The following is a 20,375-nucleotide window of genomic DNA, read 5'->3' on the forward strand; positions in this document are numbered from 1 at the left end:
CACTCGCAACTTCCAAAGCTCCTGGGATGATAGACCATACCAATTCTCCTGCATTCGAGCACACAACCTTTATTTCAATGATATCTTCCATTTATCCTCCACCTACCAACTGTGGGCGAATTCTGAGGTCCCATCTTCAGTTCTACATATGTACTTTTCTCTACAGAGAGCTTTTTGCTTCACTTCTCTTTTCAACTGTCAACTTTTCTCAGAGGAATCACAAATACTTACTATCTGCCCTCAAAATAAGTCAATTTCCAATGATCTATGCTTTCAGGTACAGGATGCCCCAACCCAATGCCTCCTTCTCCCTTCCTATTATTACATCATGTGCCTAGGCACAGGAGGTTTCTCCTATCCCAGCCTCCATTCACAAACCATCCTAAATTCTCCTCATTCTTTTATTCCTCACACTACGGTAACCATTCCTACCTAGTTCTCCCACCTAGGAACTGTCCATTCCTTGTTCTACTTCACCATTACCACCCCAATTTGTCTCTGTGCTGACTACCAAATAAGTCATCCAAATGAGTGGTCAAAATATGGACCCCCTCTATAGTGAACTATAGGAACAAGAGTATTATTTTGAGACAAAATTGTGTCCAGTCAAAAAAAAAAAATCAGAAAACTCTCTCAGAAAATTGAACATAGAAATTTTCCCAACCAGGGAAAGGTGAGGCAACCTAGCTATCAGTGACATCAGGAAACAATTATAACCCCTAGGAAAGTAGCAATCATAGGAAGAGCCAAGGAAGAAGAATCCAGAAGGTGCAGCCACCCGCAGGAGCTAGACAAGCACCAGGGCTGGGTGCGGATCCCGGGCTGTGAGGATAGAGCCGGCCACGTAGCAGATGCACCATCCAGGAGCCATGGCCACCGCTCACCTAAAGCAGCAAAACATGCCAGTGGCTCCCTTGTCCTGCTCGTGTGCCCTCCCCTCACCCCTCTCACTGGGTAAACCTACCTAGAAATTGAGACAACAGGATTCCAGAAAGGCCGCTACTCACCATGTAGCTGAACAGGTGTTGAAAGTATACTCTATACAATATTCAGAATCAGAATTTATATCCCAGGACACCTGCCATGAAGGTTTGGTGTGTGCTTGTTGGGTCTGGAGCATGGTATGGTGTGGTTCTACCAACTTTGACATGATCCTCTGTGTCACTTTTTTCTGCAGCTCTGTGACCCTTGGTCTTACTTTTGCTGAATCCACCCCACCCCAGGACATGTTTCTCTTTCTCTTCTGCTATGGTCATTTGCAAGAATTTCACAACCACCACCCACCCTATACCTTGTTCCAATATAGACATAGAACAAGTATGAAAAGTAGTGGTTAAAAACACTGTACAATTCTCCTTTCAAACACAAAGAATCTGAGTTCCATTATTCTATTTCCAATTCCACCCAGTGACCTTTTTCCTCAGTTTGTTTTAAAGCTCATGCTCTACTCTTCCCAAATCTCCTACTGTTTTTAAAACAAAAAGCAGCCAGGGCACGTGGGTGGCTCACTCACTCAGTTGAACATCCTACTCTTAATTTCAGCTCAGGTCATGACCACAGGGTTGTGAAATTAAGCTCCTCCTCAAGCTCCACACTGGAATGGAGGCTGCTTAATATTCTCTCTCTCCCCCTCCCTTTGCCCTTCCCACGCAGATGCACTCTCTCTCAAAATAATAATAATAAAATAAAAAGTAACCTACATTTTAAAGAACTGGCTCCCGTACCAAAGCCCATCCTCTCAATTGTGTTTTTGCTCCAAAATGATTGAGGGCAATGCCTGTCTCTCAAATGCCAGCATCTTGCTGTCACCTCTCTGCCCAAGTTTTAGGATTAACACAAAAACTGAAGAGCATTTCTAGTCAAGAGCCAAGAACATCAGGCCATCTAAAAGCATGGCAAAATGGTATAAATTATTGTGCCACACATTAAAATGGAACAGGATGAAAAGTAGATCTTGTTTCTCTTCTTTACTTAACGATCTCCCCGATTGTGATAGTATATCGGTTAGGAACTCTCTAGGTTGCAAGTAACAGAAAACTGACCGACAGTGTCCTAAACTTCAGGATCCTCTTTACCACTCAGCAAGAAGTCCAGAGTTGGATGGTCCCAGAGTTGGTAGAATGGCTTTTCCCACTCTTCTGCTCTGTATCTTCTGTGTAGTGGCTTTCTCCCAAAGGCACAATCCCTCATGGTGACAAAATGGCTGCCACAGCTCTAGGTGCCCTGTCATCACAGATCAGTTTCAGAGTAGGAAGAAAGGGAAATGAGGCCAAGGGACATTCTCCTTTTATAGTATTCTCCTTTTACCAGAATGAAAATCTTCTCCCCCTACCCGTGGCAGCTTTCTCTTTACGATCTACCAGTCAGAACTGTGTATTGTGACCATCCCTATCTACAAGATGGGCTGCTGAGCAAGTACCCAGCCAAGAGGGAACTGTTTTGTCATGAGAACCCCGGCCCAAACCTACTGCATCCTGGGGCTTGGGACCATCAGCCATGGAATAAATGAGAGGTCTAGAGGTAGGAACAGAGAAGGAGTGGCTATTGGTCTATCAACAGCTTCTGTCAGGCAGTCTCTCTGGAACTATCTCCAGGCTACTTGAGAGAAAGAGCACATTTTGAGTAGATAATAGTATGACCAAAGTCCTCTTCCTTAGGCTTTCATGGCCATCCTCAGGCACTTCAAACACATCTTGGAAGCAGTCAAGGCTGAATAAGAAGTAAATATTCCCTCACTGAACATGTTTGGTATAGGATATACATGTACTAGACTCAAAAATGCCTTGGAAATGAAAGAATGGAAAAATAAATATGCTGCCTTCTTGTCTTCCCGAACATTCAAGGGCAAACTCAGTGGAAAGATTGAACTGGTTCATTTTCACCAACACAGAAGACATAAAGGAACTTCTGGCTCCACTGTTCTCAATGACACAGAAGCACTTTTGGCATGGCTTGATCCCAATTTCCAGTCACATTTATGATCCTTATCATATCTCCCTAAACTCAGGCCTTCCTAACCCTGTAACTCTCCTGAGCATAAGTCCTCTGGTCTTTCCAGGGCACAGAAACTTCATCTGTGGTGCTTGAGTTGCAAACCTCTTCTCATGCCTACTCTGGCCCTTCTCTTTGCTCAATAAATGCCAACTCACTTATCCTACTAGAATTAGCTCACCAAACTCTTCTCCAACCTGCCAGAAAAAATCGGTAGGTTTCTCCTTTGAGACTGCAGAGCCCTGGATTTCTAGTTCAATTAGAAACACTTGTCTTTTATAGCTTATTGGTCTATCAAATCCCACCTTAAATGGTCTCAGAGTAGTGGCCACATGGAATTTGTCTTCATAGCCCTGGTGTTGGGCAACATAGCATATGCATAATAGTAGTCCAAGGAAGGGTTTGTTTTCTTTTTTGTTTTTTGGGTTTTTTTGGTTTGTTTTTGTTTTTGTCTTGTTTTGTTTGTATCAATAGCACTTATCACTGACTGGAAACCCTTCTTTAAATTTCTGAGTACAGGGTAGCCCTGGTGGCGCAGCGGTTTAGCGCTGCCTGCAGCCCGGGAGATCCTGGAGACCTGGGATCGAGTCCCACATCGGGCTCTCTGGATGGAACCTGCTTCTCCCTCTGCCTGTGTCTCTGCCTGTCTCTCGCTCTCTCTGAATGAATAAATAAATAAATCTTTAAAAAAAATAAATAATAAATAAATAAATTTCTGAGTACAGATTCTGGCTGTTTCTTCCTCCTTTTCCCTACAGTCTTTCACTGTTATTCAAAGGCTCAGTCTATAGGATTATATGCTTGTCTATAAAAGTGACCACAATACTTTGCAGTTCTATCTCCCTACCTCCTGAATCTGCTCAGCTTTGTGATTTGCTCTAACCTATAGAATGCATTGGAGAGGACACTGTATCTGTTCCAAACCTAGGCTTCAAGAGGTCTTTCATTTTCTGTTCTTGTTACATTTGGAAGCCTGTCCAGCCACATGGAAACAGACCCAGGGCAGTCTGCTACAGGATGAGGGACAGGTAGTTCATTGGCATGGCCTCACCCCTCGGCTGTCCAGCCAACCAACCACTAAACATGTGAGTGAGGCCACCTAGGAAAAACAAGACCAAATCATTTGTGAACTGACTACAGAAACCTAAGCAGGCCTAAATGAGACCATTTGAGCCCAGTTTAGACAAGAAGAAATGCACAGCATAACTGTAAGCGACATAAATGGCTGTGGTTTGAAGACATTAAGTTGTGAGATATTTGTTGCATAACAGATAACCAGTATACAAATCTCCAGATGAATTTATTACATTTAAAGTTGGATATCTTGCAACCGATCTGAGAATATCTTCTAGCCCAAATCCTTCTTTTTAATAAGAAACTGACACCCAGAGGGGCTGAGTAGTTAACTCTAACACACACAGACCCAGGACTCTGAAGATGTTCTTATTCTAGATGTCATTATGTCATTCACACCATAACAAGGACTTTATCTTTTACAAAGGTCTATAATTTTCCCCAAAAAACCCCATCAAGAGACTGTTAACAGGATTAGGACACATGCATCCCATTAAATACCAGGCAGTTGATTCTTTTTTTTAACAAAAGAATTGCTCATGTAGATACTTACAGTAGCATGGAAATATTTCTGAGAGTATTTGGTGAGAAATACAAATAAACAAAATATTAAAAAACAACAAATCACAAGACAATTTAAAAAATATGGCCCTATTTCCCTCTCTTTTGAAAACAAGGCACACATGAAAATGCCTGGAATGGTTACTCCGGGGGAATGGATGGGCAAAGGGCAAGGGGGAAGCAGAGAGTCGCCAACATTTAAAAAAAAAAAAAAAAGGCAAAGCAACATTCTACCAAATTAAAATGAGCATAAAAGAGAAAGTTTCCTTTTTCTCTTCCCACTGAAGTTCACACAGGTCAGCAGCAAAGCACCCCCAAATCAGGCTCACTGCATCTTTAGCATCAAAAGCTGGCAATTATACTACTCATCATCATATGTAATTATGATATTAATAGCTACTTTGATTAAGCCTCTCTAAGAGTATTAATTTACTTATCTCGCAAGGTCTCTGTGAAACACAAGAGAAGTGTTCCACCTATCCCACAAAGTAAGAAACTGAGGTACAAGAAAAGCAGTGAGGCTAAGGCCAATTGGTAGAACCATCAGAAGACTCGTTTCCTGACTTTCACACCTGACTTTTCAGCACCATACCCACTAATGGGGTGTGTCTGCGTATTATCTGAGATCATGAGAAAAAGCCCTGACAATATGATTACTGGAAATGGGTTCAGAAGCCAGCAAATCAAAGCAGTCAGATGACATCTAAGTGGGAGAAAAAAACTCATAAAAGACGGATTTTTTTTTTTCTTATTTTAAGTCAACCAATTCTAGCAGGTTCTTTTGTATTTCAAGATCAGATCCTAAGAGATACCTCCTCCTCAAACTCAGCATCCCAATGGGGGAAAGAATAATTATGGCCTCACCACATGCAGAAATCCTGGATGCCCTGGGAGCCTACGTCTACACTGTCCTAAGGGAGAAAGACTTCTTTCTTCCTCATAGAGACATGAAGAAGAGCTGAGAATAAATGCACCCCTTCACTCCCACTCCCCAGTGCCCAGGGCCCCGATTTACCTGAGCTGACCAGGGGTAAGAAAGCTGCCCAGAACCTCTGTCTGCATCCCACAGAGGCAGGAGGCAGGAAGAGGCATTGTTCTGGGTCCTCACCACAGCCGAGTGGCTGCAGCCCATGTAGGAGGGCAGAAGGACCCCTGGCCGCAGCCCTTCCAGTCCTGCCTGGCCCTAGCACGGCTCACGCAGGCTGTCAGGCTTCAGCCTCAAGCAAACATTCTCTTGGGTGTCTTCTCCTCTCTGTCAGCGCAGCACAGAGCATGAGGGCAAATAAAACTTCAGAAATATGATTCACCTCTTCAGCAGTAACACATGCCAGAGGTGCCACCCAGCTCTTCTCGGATTTGTGCAGAATCTGGGCAAAGGGAATCCAAGGCTGCAAAGCTTATGATCCCCTACATCCCACGGTTGGGCCTGGGGGGTCTCCTGAGCTGGGCCGCCAGAGTATTCTTGGCTTTGCTGCTAAAATCTGTTGGTTCTGCTCTGCATCTCTCATTGGGGGAGATGCCCAGGAGTCTCAGAGACGTGATGGATGGGCTGTCTCTCACCTGGCAAGAGAGCAGGGCCTTTCCCAAGAGCAAAAGCTCAGCTACAAAGCAACCCCACTGTCCCTGCTTCTCCCTACAAGATGAATCACAAATTCCCAGCAGCTGAGGCACAAAAAGGTATCCTGTGAAGAGCCAAACACACAGCGATGCCGTCGAGTCTCACTTCTATCATGTTCTGGCCACATAGCCAGTTTCCTTATCTGAAAAACGGAGAGAAGACCTACCTAACAGGATTGCCGTAAAAATTACATGAGGCAGTTGTTTTCAGCGAGGGGTGATTTTGCCCCTGCCAAGAAGCATTTGGCAAATTCTGGAGACTTTTTGGTTGTCACAACTGATGGGGGGGGGGGGGTGCTACTACCATCCAGTGGATACAAGCCAGGGGTGCTAAACATCCTACATAGCTCAGAAGAGTTCCTCGCAATAAAGAACTACCTCACCAAAAATGTCAACGATGCCAAGGTTGAGAAATGCTTGTGTCAGGCAACATATGTGGAAGGAACTTATAATCCACGGTGCACCATTTACAGTATGAGAGATGAACATGTTTTTGCAGCATCTGAACTATTTCTGTAGGATAAAAGCAGTTTCCAGTTTGTATTTTTACATCAATACATGAATCTACCTGGGAACGTCAAGCTCCTATGCTATAAGTTGAAAAAGAGAGCACCAAGTAGAGCGTACTGCATAGGGTATAAATGCATACTGTCTAGCGTACAAGAGCTTTTGAATCCAAAGAGGTAAAGTAGATATGCTAAGTAGCAGCGCTTAAGGAGGACCACAAGGAGAGGTCAATGAGAAGAGCGACCCAGTAGATGAATGGAAAGTAGCTCTCCTAAAGACAGGTTTCAGGCATCAACATTTCCAGCTGCTGACCCAGCCAAGAAGGATACAGGGGGGAAGGCAGTGCCAACAACCAACTAAGGGAAGTCGGGGTTCCTATGAAAATGTCCCTGGAACCTAATGCCCACAGGGTTTTCTGACAATATCTCCAGGTTGTCAAGAGTGGGTGTCAAGGACTCTGTGGAGGGCTATAAAATCAGCTAAGAACAGAAGATGATGTGGGTAAAGTCTTGTAGTAGAGAAAGAGAATCACTAAATTTGTAGCAAGAGAGAGTGGGGATGCTGGTACCTGGAAGACCCCAAAAACTGCAATTCAGGGTTAGACAGCCGGCTTGAGAACACAGTTCAGGTGGGTGAGTAGGCAGGCAGGCACAAGGGTGGGTAAATGGGTAGATAAGGAGGATAGACGGGATAGTTTATCCAGCCCAGAATGTCCCTACTGACATTAACCCTAAAACACTCTACTTCCCAAATATTTTCATTTCCTATGCAACATATTAAAAACCTATTGCTTACAAAATCTTTCTTCCCTTCTTAAGCTGAAAAGTGTCAATTTACTTCTTCCACATTTCAGAAAATGCTCCATACACTGTTCTAAGGCACTAGAGACAGAGTCTGCTCACTCAGTCTGCATGGCCCCTACATCAGGGTCACAGACATGGAAGACAGCACAGTCCATCAGCTGTAGAGTATTAGTGACCCGGGTTCAAAATTCAGCCCCCTACCAGGGATGTGACATATAACCTCTTATGCTTTTATTAGCTTCACTTTGTATTATGAAACTAGGCTGTAGCTTGTAAGAATCTTATCAAGATTAAAGGAAGTGACTTCTGTTAAAGTAGTTATCACTATGCCTAGCATTTTGATTAATTTTGAAAGCTACTTGCATAATTTTATATATTATATTGATATAAAATATTATTGGTCACCCACACCTTTTTTCATATGTGAATTCTATCTCAATAAAGTTGTTTTTTTGGAAAAAGGTAAATACCAAAGCCAGTATACCAAATGGGCTACAAAGGTTGCCCAACCATCAAGGCCAACCTTCAACCCAGTGCTAGTTTATCACTGGCTTGCCGCAACCTTCCTTTCCAAATCTGTCTTCCATAATACATCCTCCTCCCTGCTCCCCAAGGTCTAATATTCCAGTCTGACTGCAATGACCCTACAATGCTTCCTTTACCCAAACTCTCTTTAATGCTCAGGAAATCACTGAGTTCTTTGGTGGTTAATCTCAACTTAATAGCAAGTGAATAACTACTTTCCTTAAAATTCATACTATTACATAAATGACTCCTCGAAAGTTTCTCCCAAGAAGTATATGCACTTGTTAAAAAACAGGATCTTGGGTTTTTTTTGTTTTGGTTTTTTTTTTTTTTTTTATTTTATGATCCTCTTTTAAAAAGCACTAGGCTATACATAATTTCTAAAAAACGTTTTATCTGGAAATAATTTCAAATTTATAAAAAGTTGAGAAAAGGGGTGCCTGGGTGGCTCAGTGGTTGAGCATCTGTCTTTGGCTCAGGTCATGATCCTGGGGTCCTGGGATCGAGTCCCACATTGGGCTCCCCACAGGAAGTCTGCTTTTCTGTCTCTGCCTCTCTCTGTGTCTCTCATGAATAAATAAAATCTTTTTTTTTAAAGTTGAAAAAAAAAAACTGTATATCCTTTATTCCATTTTATCAATTATTAAAATTCTATACTATTTGTTTCGTCATTTGTTCCCTCTTCTCTCCCTCCCCCCTCTATACGCATATATACAAGTATAATTAAAATATACAAATTTTTCCAAAACCATGTGAGAGTAAGTTACCTACATCATGGCCTTTTTACCCTCAAGTATTAACTACTTGTGTGTTTCCTAAAAACAAGGATATTTGGGATGCCTGGGTGGCTCAGTGGTTGAGCATCTGCCTTCAGCCTAGGGCATGACCAGATCGAGTCCCACATCAGTCTCTCTGCGTGGAGCCTGCTTCTGCCTTTGCCTATGTTTCTGCCTCTCCCTGTGTCTCTCATGAATAAATAACTGAAATCTTTAAAAAAAATAAAAAATAAAAAAATAAAAAGAAAAGAAAAACCGGATATTTTCTTACATAATCATAATATAATTATCAACTATCTTTTTTTTTTTTTTAAAGATTTTAGTTATTTATTCAGAGAGACAGTGAGAGAGAGAGAGAGAGAGAGAGGGCAGAGACACAGGCAGAGGGAGAAGCAGGCTCCATGCAAGGAGCTCGATATGGGACTTGATCCCGGGACTCCAGGATCACAGCCTGGGCCGAAGGCATGCGCTAAACTGCTGAGCCACCCAGGGATCCCCCAATTATCAACTATTTTTATCTAATCCACTGTCATATTCTAGTTTTGTCGATACAAAAATTAGATCCAGTTTAGGGTCACATGTTGCCATCTGGCTGTCACGTCTCCAGCCTCATTTAATCTGGAAGATGCCCACAGCTCTCCTGGTCTTTTAGGATATTGCCATTTTTTTTTTTAAAGATTTTATTTATTCATGAGAGACAGAGAGAGAGAGGCAGAGATGTAGGCAGAGGGAGAAGCAGGCTCCCTGTGGGAGACCTGATGTGGGACTCAATCCCAGGACCCCGGGATCATGACCTGAGCCAAAGGCAAACACTCAACCACTGAGCCACCCAGGCGTCCCAGGATATTGCCATTTTTAAAGAATGCAGTATACACAGGGTATATTTTTTCATAGAATTATCTTAAAATCCTCACTATTTTCTAGTCTCTGACCTTGCTTTATTTTTTTCTTCACGGAACCTAGCACTAACGGACACAGTACATATCTGTTTGTCAACGGTCTTCACCCAAAAATTCCACATAGCCACTCTCCATGGCTCACTACCATAATCTCACAGTATGTAGCATTCAGTATTTGCTGAATACTCCTTCCAAACTGACCTCCTTGGAAGCCTCTCTCCTAGTGTCAGCAAAACAGGTATCAAACAACCCTGCTCTCAACAGCTGGCCCCAACCATATACCCAGATCCTCTGCTCCTGGATGTGCTGCTTCATACTTGTCTACAAGAAAGTTCATTGCAGGAATGTCCCTCAGACTAAGAGGTGCCTATCTTGTCTTGAAGTAAAACTTCCCACAGAAGTCTATCTATATAAAATCATCCACCAATCTTCTAGGCAGAAAAGAGCAACTAAATTATTTATTCTGGAATAAAGCCCTCTTTAAGTACAGATAAATAGTGGAATTAGTTCAATTGAATCAAAACAGCACCTTCCACACCCCACCTCCTTAAATCTGAAGGTCCCCTTGACCTAAGATCATCATCCTGGGCAGCACAAATACTTTGCTTTTAGGCAAGGCAGGCAGCCTAATTTTAAAATTATGCTTGAGAAGGTACGCAAAATTGTTACACTTTATTAAGACACTAAAAAAATCCCCAAACTTTATCGTTTTAATAAAAGCTGTTCTTAAATTGTGTTTTATTTACTTAATTTGATGGTGTGTTTAGGAGGGTGATGTTTTACACTGAGTTTTAAGCACCCAAAAGGTAATTATCTGTGAAAAACTATAGAAGAAAAATGGCTCTAAGCTTAACATAACACGAAAGTAAAATTGCCCAACAGCAGAAAATGGGAAGACAGAGCCAAGGGAAGAATAAATCCTCAGATGAGCTTGTCCAACTTTACTTACTGAGAGTTTATCAGGCTTAAACCAACGTATTCTATTCCCCCAAATACTTGCTACTTAGGAAATCCAATAGTAGCCCCATGACGCTGTGCTTTTCAACCTGGGGCACTTCATATCTCAGGGTCTCAATGGGAGATGCAGTTCATCTTGCTTTTTACCCAAACCAATTTGGGGAAAGATAATAAAATATTTCTAAACTATTAAACCAGGCTAATATATTATACAGTAAGCTGCAGGAGTTTTTTGAGACCCCTGTGACTTCCTTTTTTTTCCTTAAAGATCTTATTTATTTGAGGAGGGGAGGGGAAATAGAGAGAGAGTGCGCATCTGTAAGCAAGCCCAGGCAGGGGGAAGGGCAGAGGGAGAGGGAGAAGCAGACTCCCAGCTGAGCAGGGAGCCAGACATTGGGCTCAATCCCAGGGCCCAAAGATCATGACCTGCACTGAAGGCAGATGCTTAGCTAGCTGACTGGGCCACCCAGGTGCCCCAAAGGCCCCTGTGATTTCTAAAAATATTTTCAGGTAGGCAGCATTAAGAGGTTCCACACCCAGTAGCATTTACATCACTGTCATCTACAAATGGAGAAGCAATGCTCATAGAACCCAGGACAAGAGCTATCACTACCACTCAGCCAACTGTCCCAACACTGAAGGCTTCAGCTGAGTTAGACTCCTCGTTCATCATTAAATTCTGTTTAAGTCAAATTTAAGGGGAGAAAGGAACACTTGCCCCAAAGAGCACTAAACTTTAAAACTCTAACCCATATCAAGTAAAATCGATTCTAAGTAACAAGAATAGAAGCCTAGTCTAAATTGGCAGGAATTTGGAATTATTGAATATCTTCAAGGGCTTTGGTTTTAAGACTTTCAAGTGAAGAATACAATGAGAAGTTGATTTATCAGTGACTGCCCCATGAAGATCTTCTCCCTGAAGATAAAAGGACAAACCTGACAGGCACGTAAGACAGCACAGCACTTAGCAAAATAGCCTTATAGATAACCACTTAAAGAAAAAATAATTCTTCTGCAAATTTTTTTATTTTTTATTTTTTATTTTTTATTTTTATAAATTTTTATTTATTTATGATAGTCACACAGAGAGAGAGAGAGAGGCAGAGACACAGGCAGAGGGAGAAGCAGGCTCCATGCACCGGGAGCCCGACGTGGGATTCGATCTCGGGTCTCCAGGATCGCGCCCTGGGCCAAAGGCAGGCGCCAAACCGCTGCGCCACCCAGGGATCCCTCTTCTGCAAATTTAAATTTTAACCATTTGAATAACTACATCAATTAGATATGTAATTAAATAAATATACAATGTGAAAATTTCCAATTTAGCAAAAGAGTACACCCAAATCTCTACTCTCTTTCAACCCTATATCCCCCTCCTCATCTCACCAGGGGCAACCACTGTTAGTAGCTTGCTTGTCCTTCCAAATACTGAGAGCATGAGTGTGTGTGTGTATGAGACAGAGCTCAAGTATATATGTGTATCTCTCATTTTTTGGTCTGAATGGTTGATTGGTTCCACAATGAAACACTCTCCCCACCCCACCCCCTCTTTTTTTCTTTAAACTTTTCATTCATTTTAAGATTTTATTTATTTATTCATGAGAGAGACACAGAGAGAGGCACAGGCACAGGCAGAGGGAGAAGCAGGCTCCATGCAGGGAGCCCGACACGGGACTCGATCCTGGGTCTCCAGGATCACGCTCTGGGCTGAAGGCAGACGCTCAATCACTGAGCTACCCAGACGCCCCTAAACTTTTCATTCATTTTAACATTTAGTTGTTTAAATTGCTTTTAAGTTTTCTCTTCTGGTTATTTTAATGACTCGTTTACCAGAAATAGCCGATTGTGCATTTCCAGTCTTGGTCAATCTGGTACTAGCCATCACTATGGTGATCACTTTATGAGGTCCAACTTGGCAGGGTTCTCCCTCACACCCCATCAACCCAACACTGCTTATGGAAACTAACTCATTGGAAACTAACTCACCATGCCCATTCATTCATAGAGCATGGAGAGAGTCTTGACCCCAGTGGCACTATACAGCTAGTTTTGAACCCAATGCTATCCACCCCACTGCCTCACAGAAAGTGAGATCAGAGCCACTCACCACAAGACCACACAATATGAACAAAGTCAAACTGGCTAAGTCTGGATTATACCAGAACTTTGCAATGCTCATATGATCATTTGATCAGTCTATCAAACTTTTGCAGGGGAGAGTCATTGTAGTTTGGCTTTGGGGAGGGTCTTAGCTACTCCTGTATGATCCATCTTCAGGTAAAAAGTAGCTCAAGTTACCTGTCAGAGATACATAGTAGAGGTAGGTGAGTTCATGTTATAGAAAGAAGTGATATTTGTGAAGTGCTTGCTTAATGTCATTTAATCCTAAAAACTACATTGTGTGGTTGATGGCATTATTTCACCCAATTTATAGACATGGAAACTGAGGCTAAGAGAGATTAGGTTACTTGAGACTACAAGATTAGTGAATTGCTTGTGAGTATCCTAGACACAGCCAGAAACCAAGTCCTCTGAACCCAATTCCTTACTCCATCCACAATACCAGATGGTCCATTTGTTCTAAAAAAAAAAAAAAAAATGTACTTATGTCAAAAAAGATGACATGGGGTGCCTGGGTGGCTCTGTTGGTTAAGCAACCAACTCTTGATTTTAGCTCAGGTCATGATCTCAGGGTCATGGGATTGAGCCCCAAGTTGGATTCCATGCTCAGTGAGAAGTTGGCTTGAGATTCTCTCTCACCCTCTGCCCCTCCCAATGTCTGCTCTCACTCTTTCTCTCTAAATAAATCTTTTAAAAACCCTGTTAACACCTCAACAGTCAAAAAGTAAAAATAAATACAACAAAAGATTTAAACAGGCATTTCCCCAAAGATGATATATAAATGGCCAAGAAATACATGAAGAGATACTCAACATCATTAGTCATTCATGAAATGCAAATCAAAACCACAGTGAGATGCCACTTCATACTCACTAGGATGGCCACAATAAACCGACAATATGTAGTACTGGCAAAGATGTAGTAAAATCAGAATCCTTATTCACTGCCAGTAGAAATGTAATGGTACAGCTGCATTGGAATACAGTTGGCTGTTTCTCAAAAAGTTGAATGGAGTTACCATATGATCCAGCAGTTCTACTTTTTAGGCATATACTCAGAAGAACTGAGAGCAGATATTCACACAAAAACTTGTACACAGGTGTTAGAGCAGCATTATCCATAATAGCCAAAAAGTGAAAGCAACCCAGATATCAATTAATGAACTAATGGATTGAAAAATCTGGCCTGTCCATATAATGGAATATTACTCAGCCATTAACAGGAATGAAATATTGATTGATGCTACAACATGAAGGAACTTTAAAAACACTATGCTGAGTGAAAGAACAGACACAAAAGGCCATAGTATAGGATTCCATTCACATGGAATGGCCAGAGTAGGCAAATCCTTGGAGACAGTCATTAGTGGTTGCCAGGGGGCTGGGGAGAGAGCTTCAGTGGGCAATGAGGAGTGACTGCTAATGGAAACAGAGACCTTCTACTGGGAGTGATAAAATATTCTGGAATGAATTAGTAGTGATGGTCATACAACTTTGTAAATATGCTAAAAGCCACTGAATTGTATACTATAAAAAGGTAATTTAATGATATGTGAATTGGATATCAAATGTTTTGTAAAAAAGATGGCAGTCAGCTGTTAGCTGTGTGACATTGGGCAGGTATATTACTTACCTTCTCTGTGCCTCAGTGCTCTTGCCTATAAAGTGCAGTAATAATAGTAGCTGCCTCATAGAGCTGTTATGAGAAATATGTAAGGTAATCCAGAAGGGGTGCCTGGATGATTCATTTGGTTGAGCATCTGACTCTTGATTTTGGGCTCAGGTCATGATCTCAGGCTTATGGGATTGAGCCCCACACTGGGTTCCACACTTAACAGGGAATCTGCTTGAGATTCTCTCTCCCTCTCCCCCTCTTCCCCATTCTAATAAATAAATCTGTTTTTAAATAAAGATAATCTAAGAAAAGTTCTTTTCACAGTACTTGCCACATAGAAATGTGTTGATAGATGCCATTTATTATTTTCTTTTCTGAAATATGTGTTCCTTAGGATTGTGATTTTTTTCTCTTAAGAAATAAGATACATTTTGCTTGAATGTTACTCTGGATTGATTTTCAACTACTGAACACTAACTGCTCTTACATAAAAAAAATCCTTAAACATTTGATCTAACACAAAACAGTATTTTAGGAAAATACGACAACTTGGATATAGTTTCTTAAAGAACCCAGATCCAACACCACTACCACCACTACTACTATTACTGTCACTAATGGCAATAGGGAGAAGTGAGGGAAGAGGAAGTAAGGTTCACACTTAAACTGCACTAAGTGGTTTATCTCCACCACCACCTCAGGACAGTGGCAAGTATGAAGATACAGCAATGACTTTCCTGTAGTTCCGGATCTTAAGGACACACAGGTAATCACAAGGGTGCACATGCATATGCACGCATGTGCACAAACACACCCTTGTGTAAAGGTGTGCTTACAAGCAAGTACTAGTATAAATGGGAACACGAAAGAGAGAAGATCCACTCTCACCAGGCAGGTCATGAAGGCATCACAGAAGCATATTAGCCTTAAAGACCACAGGAGTATTTGCCATGTGAAGAATGGAGAGAGTAACACATCCCACCAGAGAAAACAGCATGAACAAAGGCAAGAAAGCAGGATGACACACAGTGTGCCAGGGAACTGTTTGTCTAGAACAGAGAGTGCATAAGGGGGAGGGAAAGAGATTGTACCTGACATATGGTGGGCATTCAATGGCAAGGTAAATTTCAGGACCTTGTCTTAGGAAATAGGCAGCTATTGAAGGTTGTTTGAGCCAGGGGGCAGCATTGTCAACAACCTTCCCTCACTCCTCTGCTCCTTACAAAAGCTTATACTAGAGGTTCTTAAACAGTTGCAGTGGGGGGAGCATGTGGATATCTTGCCCTCAAGAGAATATGAGTTCCAACCTTCAAACAAGGAAGGTGGATGCCCCTGATACAGAGACAATGTAACTGGAGAAGTGAATGATCAAGATATTTAATGCCAAGGCCGTGGAGCAGACCAGAACTCTGGAAAGGAAGCACAGCAGGGAACGACAAAGGGAAGGACAGAGGTCTGGGGGGGCAGGGGAAGAGTGGAACACCATTCATCCCTTTTAGATTATTAAGAAAAAAAAAGTCCATACATAAGAAGCGATTAAACTAGACATTAGTAAGTTCCTTCCTTAGAAAATAACAAAGTAGTCATTGAAGCTTTATCAACACTGTCCAACAGAACTTTCTGTGATGGAAATGTTCTGTATCTGTGCTGTCCAATATGGCAACCATCAGCCACATGAGGCTACTGAGCACTTAGACGTAGTTAAATGCAACTGAGGAACTGAGTTTTGAAATTTAATTTCAGTTACAGTTGACCCTTGAACAACATGGGTTTGAACTCTGTAGCAATCACTTATACATAGATTTTTCGTACAGTGCTGTATTTTCTCATCCTGATGATTTTGACATTTTCTTTTCTCTAGCTTACTTTATGGTAAGAATATAGTATATAACACATAACATTCGAAATATGTGTTAATCAACAGTTTATGTCATCAGTAAGGCATCTGGTCAACAGTATCAGTTAAGTTCTGGGAGAGGCAAAAGTTTTAAGTGCATTTTTTGACTGTGTGGGAAAGAGGCGGTGGTCAGCCCCAACCCCTGCATTATTCAAGGGTCAACTGTAATTTAAATTTAAAAAGCCTCATGTGGCCAGAGGCCTCCATATTAGCAGTTTTAGAACCTACCTTTTGTCCTTATTTCTTATATTATCCTCTAGACAAGTGAAACAAAGGGAGTTTAGATTCTCTCCCCACTTTTTAATCTTTATTACTTCTGAGTTATTCCAAATTGTTCTCAGAGGCCCCAGTTTTGTTTAGTCATAAAAGAGGTATCAATGTCATTTGTCAGTTTACCCCCAAGATTCATAGCATTTAGTCAGTGAGTTACCAGCAGTGCCTTCTCTGCGTGACTAAAATTGGCTATTGGTTTAGGGAGAATCAACCCATATGACCTCATTATTTGAATATTATGGTAACATTTTTGTTCAAATACCGAGAAGAGGTGGAGCTGGGATGCTAGACTAGATGGCATCTGATGTGCCTTGTGGCTGCATGGTGACAGATTCTACACATGTCACTGGGTTAGTCTCAGCAAGCAGGTGCTTCCTGTTATGATGCATCCCAACCCAGATATGAAAGCACCTCACCAAAGCCCTTTGACTCACATCCCAGGGTGGCAGAGAGTCAGGGAAGTTATTATCTTCCACCTTCAGAAACCCAGATTGCCAGGATAGAGCATTAAACAGTGGCTCTAAACCTTATCACTCTTCACACTGGGCTATGGACTTAGCATTCAGTTAGAATTCCCCTCCCAAACCTTCCCTCAACAGACAAGCCTTCTAATCCCCCTGAAGTAGTCCACACATCCCCCATGCCTTCTCAGAAGGTCTCCAAATGTCCCTGAGGCAGGGTTCCCTGTACCTGGCAATGGGGCTACCAGGGGCAGGGTCATCTGCAGGGTCTCTTGACGCAAAGCACACCACCCTTAAGACAGAGGCACCCACAGACCATGTTCTTACCACTATCGGCCTCTTTGCCAGGCCAGCCTATCACTCTCCCATCTCCTTTCTCATTGTCCAATGTCCCATCAAACCCCAACTGAACCTCTAGATCACTGGGGAATACTGGACATCATGGCAAAAGCAAAGGATGGGAGTTAGGGGCTCTGTCACAGGAGACAGGTGTCAGGGGGAAGCTGTAGGTTGTATAAACATGGGCAGGTCCTTACCCAGCATTCTCTTCAGAAGAGCTGGCACACCTGTTCTTGGGGCTGTCCACCTCCCAGACACCACAGAGGAGACTGATCTTTAATACCACAAAGGCTCACATGAATTAGCATGCCAACTATCAGTTTAGGGGATGGAAAAAAAATACTTGTGATTTGGGCAGCTTCTGGCATGAATATTTATGTATACACTCCTTGAAACTCAGCAGCGTCCTCTGCTCATCCAAGACCTCCTAAGACTTATAATGAATTTAAAATCCTGTATTAGACAAGTCAGATTCCTCCATGACCAAATCTGCATAAAAGACTGTACCCTGAAATTTGCATTTTAATTCAGAATTACCTAGCAAGGACCAGAAGACCTAACCACACACCAATCTGATCTGACTACAGTGTCTTCAAATGCTCTACACAGACAGATTCCCTGGGACCTACCATCTTCCTAAGTGAACGTGGTTCTCCGTGTTTGCTCTCAGGGGACATATGATCAACGGAAGATTCAGCTGGAATGGGGTTTCTGGAGCCCGAAGTAGTAAATACCAGGATAGAGTCGGTCTTGGTCCCTGAGAACCCGGACAAAGGATTTAAAATACAATAAATTTAAAAGCCTCAAATTTCTACATTTCCTTACCTAATTTCCCCATAGATTAAAAAGGGCGGGGGGCACCTGCGTGGCTCAGTGGTTGAGCGGCTGCCTCTAGCTCAGGTCATGATTCCAGGATCCTGGGATCCAGTCTCACATTAGGCTCCCTGCAGGGAGCCTGCTTCTCCCTCTGCCTATGTCTCTGCCTCTCTCTGTGTGTTTCTCATGAATAAACAAATAAAATCTTTAAATAATAACAATAATTTTAAAATTAAAAAATTAAAAACTCTACATTTCCCATGTTGTTGGATGGGTAAATCACCAATAAAGATGGACCTTTATTTCCTCAACTTCCCCTCTGGAACGAAACAAGAACAGAATGAGGAAGAAGGGGATGAGAAGTGACTAAGATGGAAGGACAGGTAGCTGACTGGAAGTCAGTCACAATGTAGGTCCCAGAAATACTCTAAGAAACAGCCACACACTCACACAGTCCTTTTACAGATAAAATAACCCCAATACAGAGAATAGGCCCATGGTCAAAGCCCGGTCTTACAGTCCATCCTCAGGGGGAGGTAGGCTGCTCAGGAAAACAGATCTATGGGATTTCTTGTATGTGAAAAGACGAGAAGGGAGGTGGGGAGTGGGGCAGATCTTCCTGATTTTCTATTTATCCACACAAAAAAAAAAGACTGTGTCAGAGGATAAACACCTAAATGGTATCTTTATCAGAGATTAGGTCTAGGACTGGGATTGGGAGCAATTTTTTTTTTCTTTCTTAAGATTTTCCTATCTTTGGAATGCTTTCTATTGAGGACAGGTAATATTCATAACTTTCAAAAGTAATGTGACTTACACTATGATGGAAGGGAGAGGAAACACCTCACAACTGTCAACAGTGAATTCATAACAAGAGTATGTTTGTGGGAGGGATGGGGTGCAGTCAGAAAGAGGCCAGCTGAGCCCAAGAGGGAAGCTGTGAGCTCTATTAAGCTTTTGAACCACCCCACCCTAGCTCACCACAGAGTACTGGCTGAAAAAGTGATCACTGTCACCACATGACACACCTTATCCTTTAGGGTTGAAAGTCAGGGGAGAAGGTACCAATGCTCAATTAGCAGAGCAGACTAGTGAACTCCTCATGTAGCACACAAGCCACCACCTCCCTCACTTCCAGTGAATCCACCTTTTGTGTCTGGATGAGAAAACATTTTTTAAAAATCAAAAAAATAGGGATCCCTGGGTGGCGCAGAGGTTTAGCGCCTGCCTTCGGCCCAGGGTGTGATCCTGGAGTCCCGGGATCGAGTCCCACATCAGGCTCCCTGCATGGAGCCTGCTTCTCCCTCTGCCTATGTCTCTGCCTCTCTCTCTCTCTCTATCATAAATAAATAAAAATTTTTTTAAAAAATCAAAAAAATAGAGACACCTGGGTGGTTCAGCAGTTAGGCATCTGCCTTCAGCTCAGGACATGATCCTGGGGTCCTGACATCGAGTCCCAGCATCAGGCTCCCCCGAAGGGAGCCTGCTTCTCCCTCTCCCTGTGTCTCTGCCTCTCTCTCTCTCTCATGAATAAATAAAATCTTTTTTAAAAAAATCAAAAAAATATTGAAAGCAACAGTAAGTTTCCATCAAGCTTAGTCTTTTAAAATTCTCTCGGTCACAATAAAAGCCTACGAAACTAAAATCTTCAGAATCTGAATGTTCTTAAATGCTTTCTAATCTCTTGACTACTGTTTTCCCACAGGTCAAAGTCACTTGCAAACAGCATTATTGGTAAGTTTCTCCAACTCCCTGCCCCCAACTGTGGACTTCCACTGATTCTGAATGACCCTGCGTTCTCTGACATGGCTATTTGCAAATCACAGGGCCTATGTGAAAACAGACATGTAACCACAAAGGGATGAAAAAGCATACTTGTTTTCCTTAGGGTTTCGTCAAAGCACTAAGGGCGTCTGAGATGCTGGACTTCCACGCAGCAGTCTTACTAAAACTCAGCACAAGCTACTAAACCCTTAACTCTGTGAAGTGCTTCCTGTGGGCATCTGGCTTTTGCCTGCATTACCTTTCTTGCACCATAGGACCACCTCAGGAGACATATGTTACCATTTCAAAGACAAGGACAGAGGATCAGAAAGAATAAAAGGGACCTGAGCAGGTCTGCTCTCAACACATAATCAGCAGAGCCA

At 42.3% G+C, this 20,375-nt stretch overlaps 1 protein-coding gene across 3 annotated transcripts in view; it reads right to left on the reverse strand.

Annotated features, from left to right (window-relative positions):
• OSBPL10 (oxysterol binding protein like 10) overlaps window positions 1-20,375 on the reverse strand; it is a 295,297-nt gene that overhangs the window by 167,062 nt on the left and 107,860 nt on the right. The window contains exon 2 of one of the 3 annotated variants that reach the window (XM_077865547.1): window positions 18,042-18,169. The exons of the other annotated variants lie outside the window; for them this stretch is intronic. Coding sequence (XP_077721673.1) covers window positions 18,042-18,169 — 128 coding nt within the window. The remainder of the gene's footprint in view (window positions 1-18,041; window positions 18,170-20,375) is intronic. 3 annotated transcript variants of the gene reach the window in all.

This window comes from Canis aureus, chromosome 22, assembly GCF_053574225.1.
Source record: "Canis aureus isolate CA01 chromosome 22, VMU_Caureus_v.1.0, whole genome shotgun sequence".
In the NCBI taxonomy this organism is placed as follows: Eukaryota; Metazoa; Chordata; class Mammalia; order Carnivora; family Canidae; genus Canis; species Canis aureus.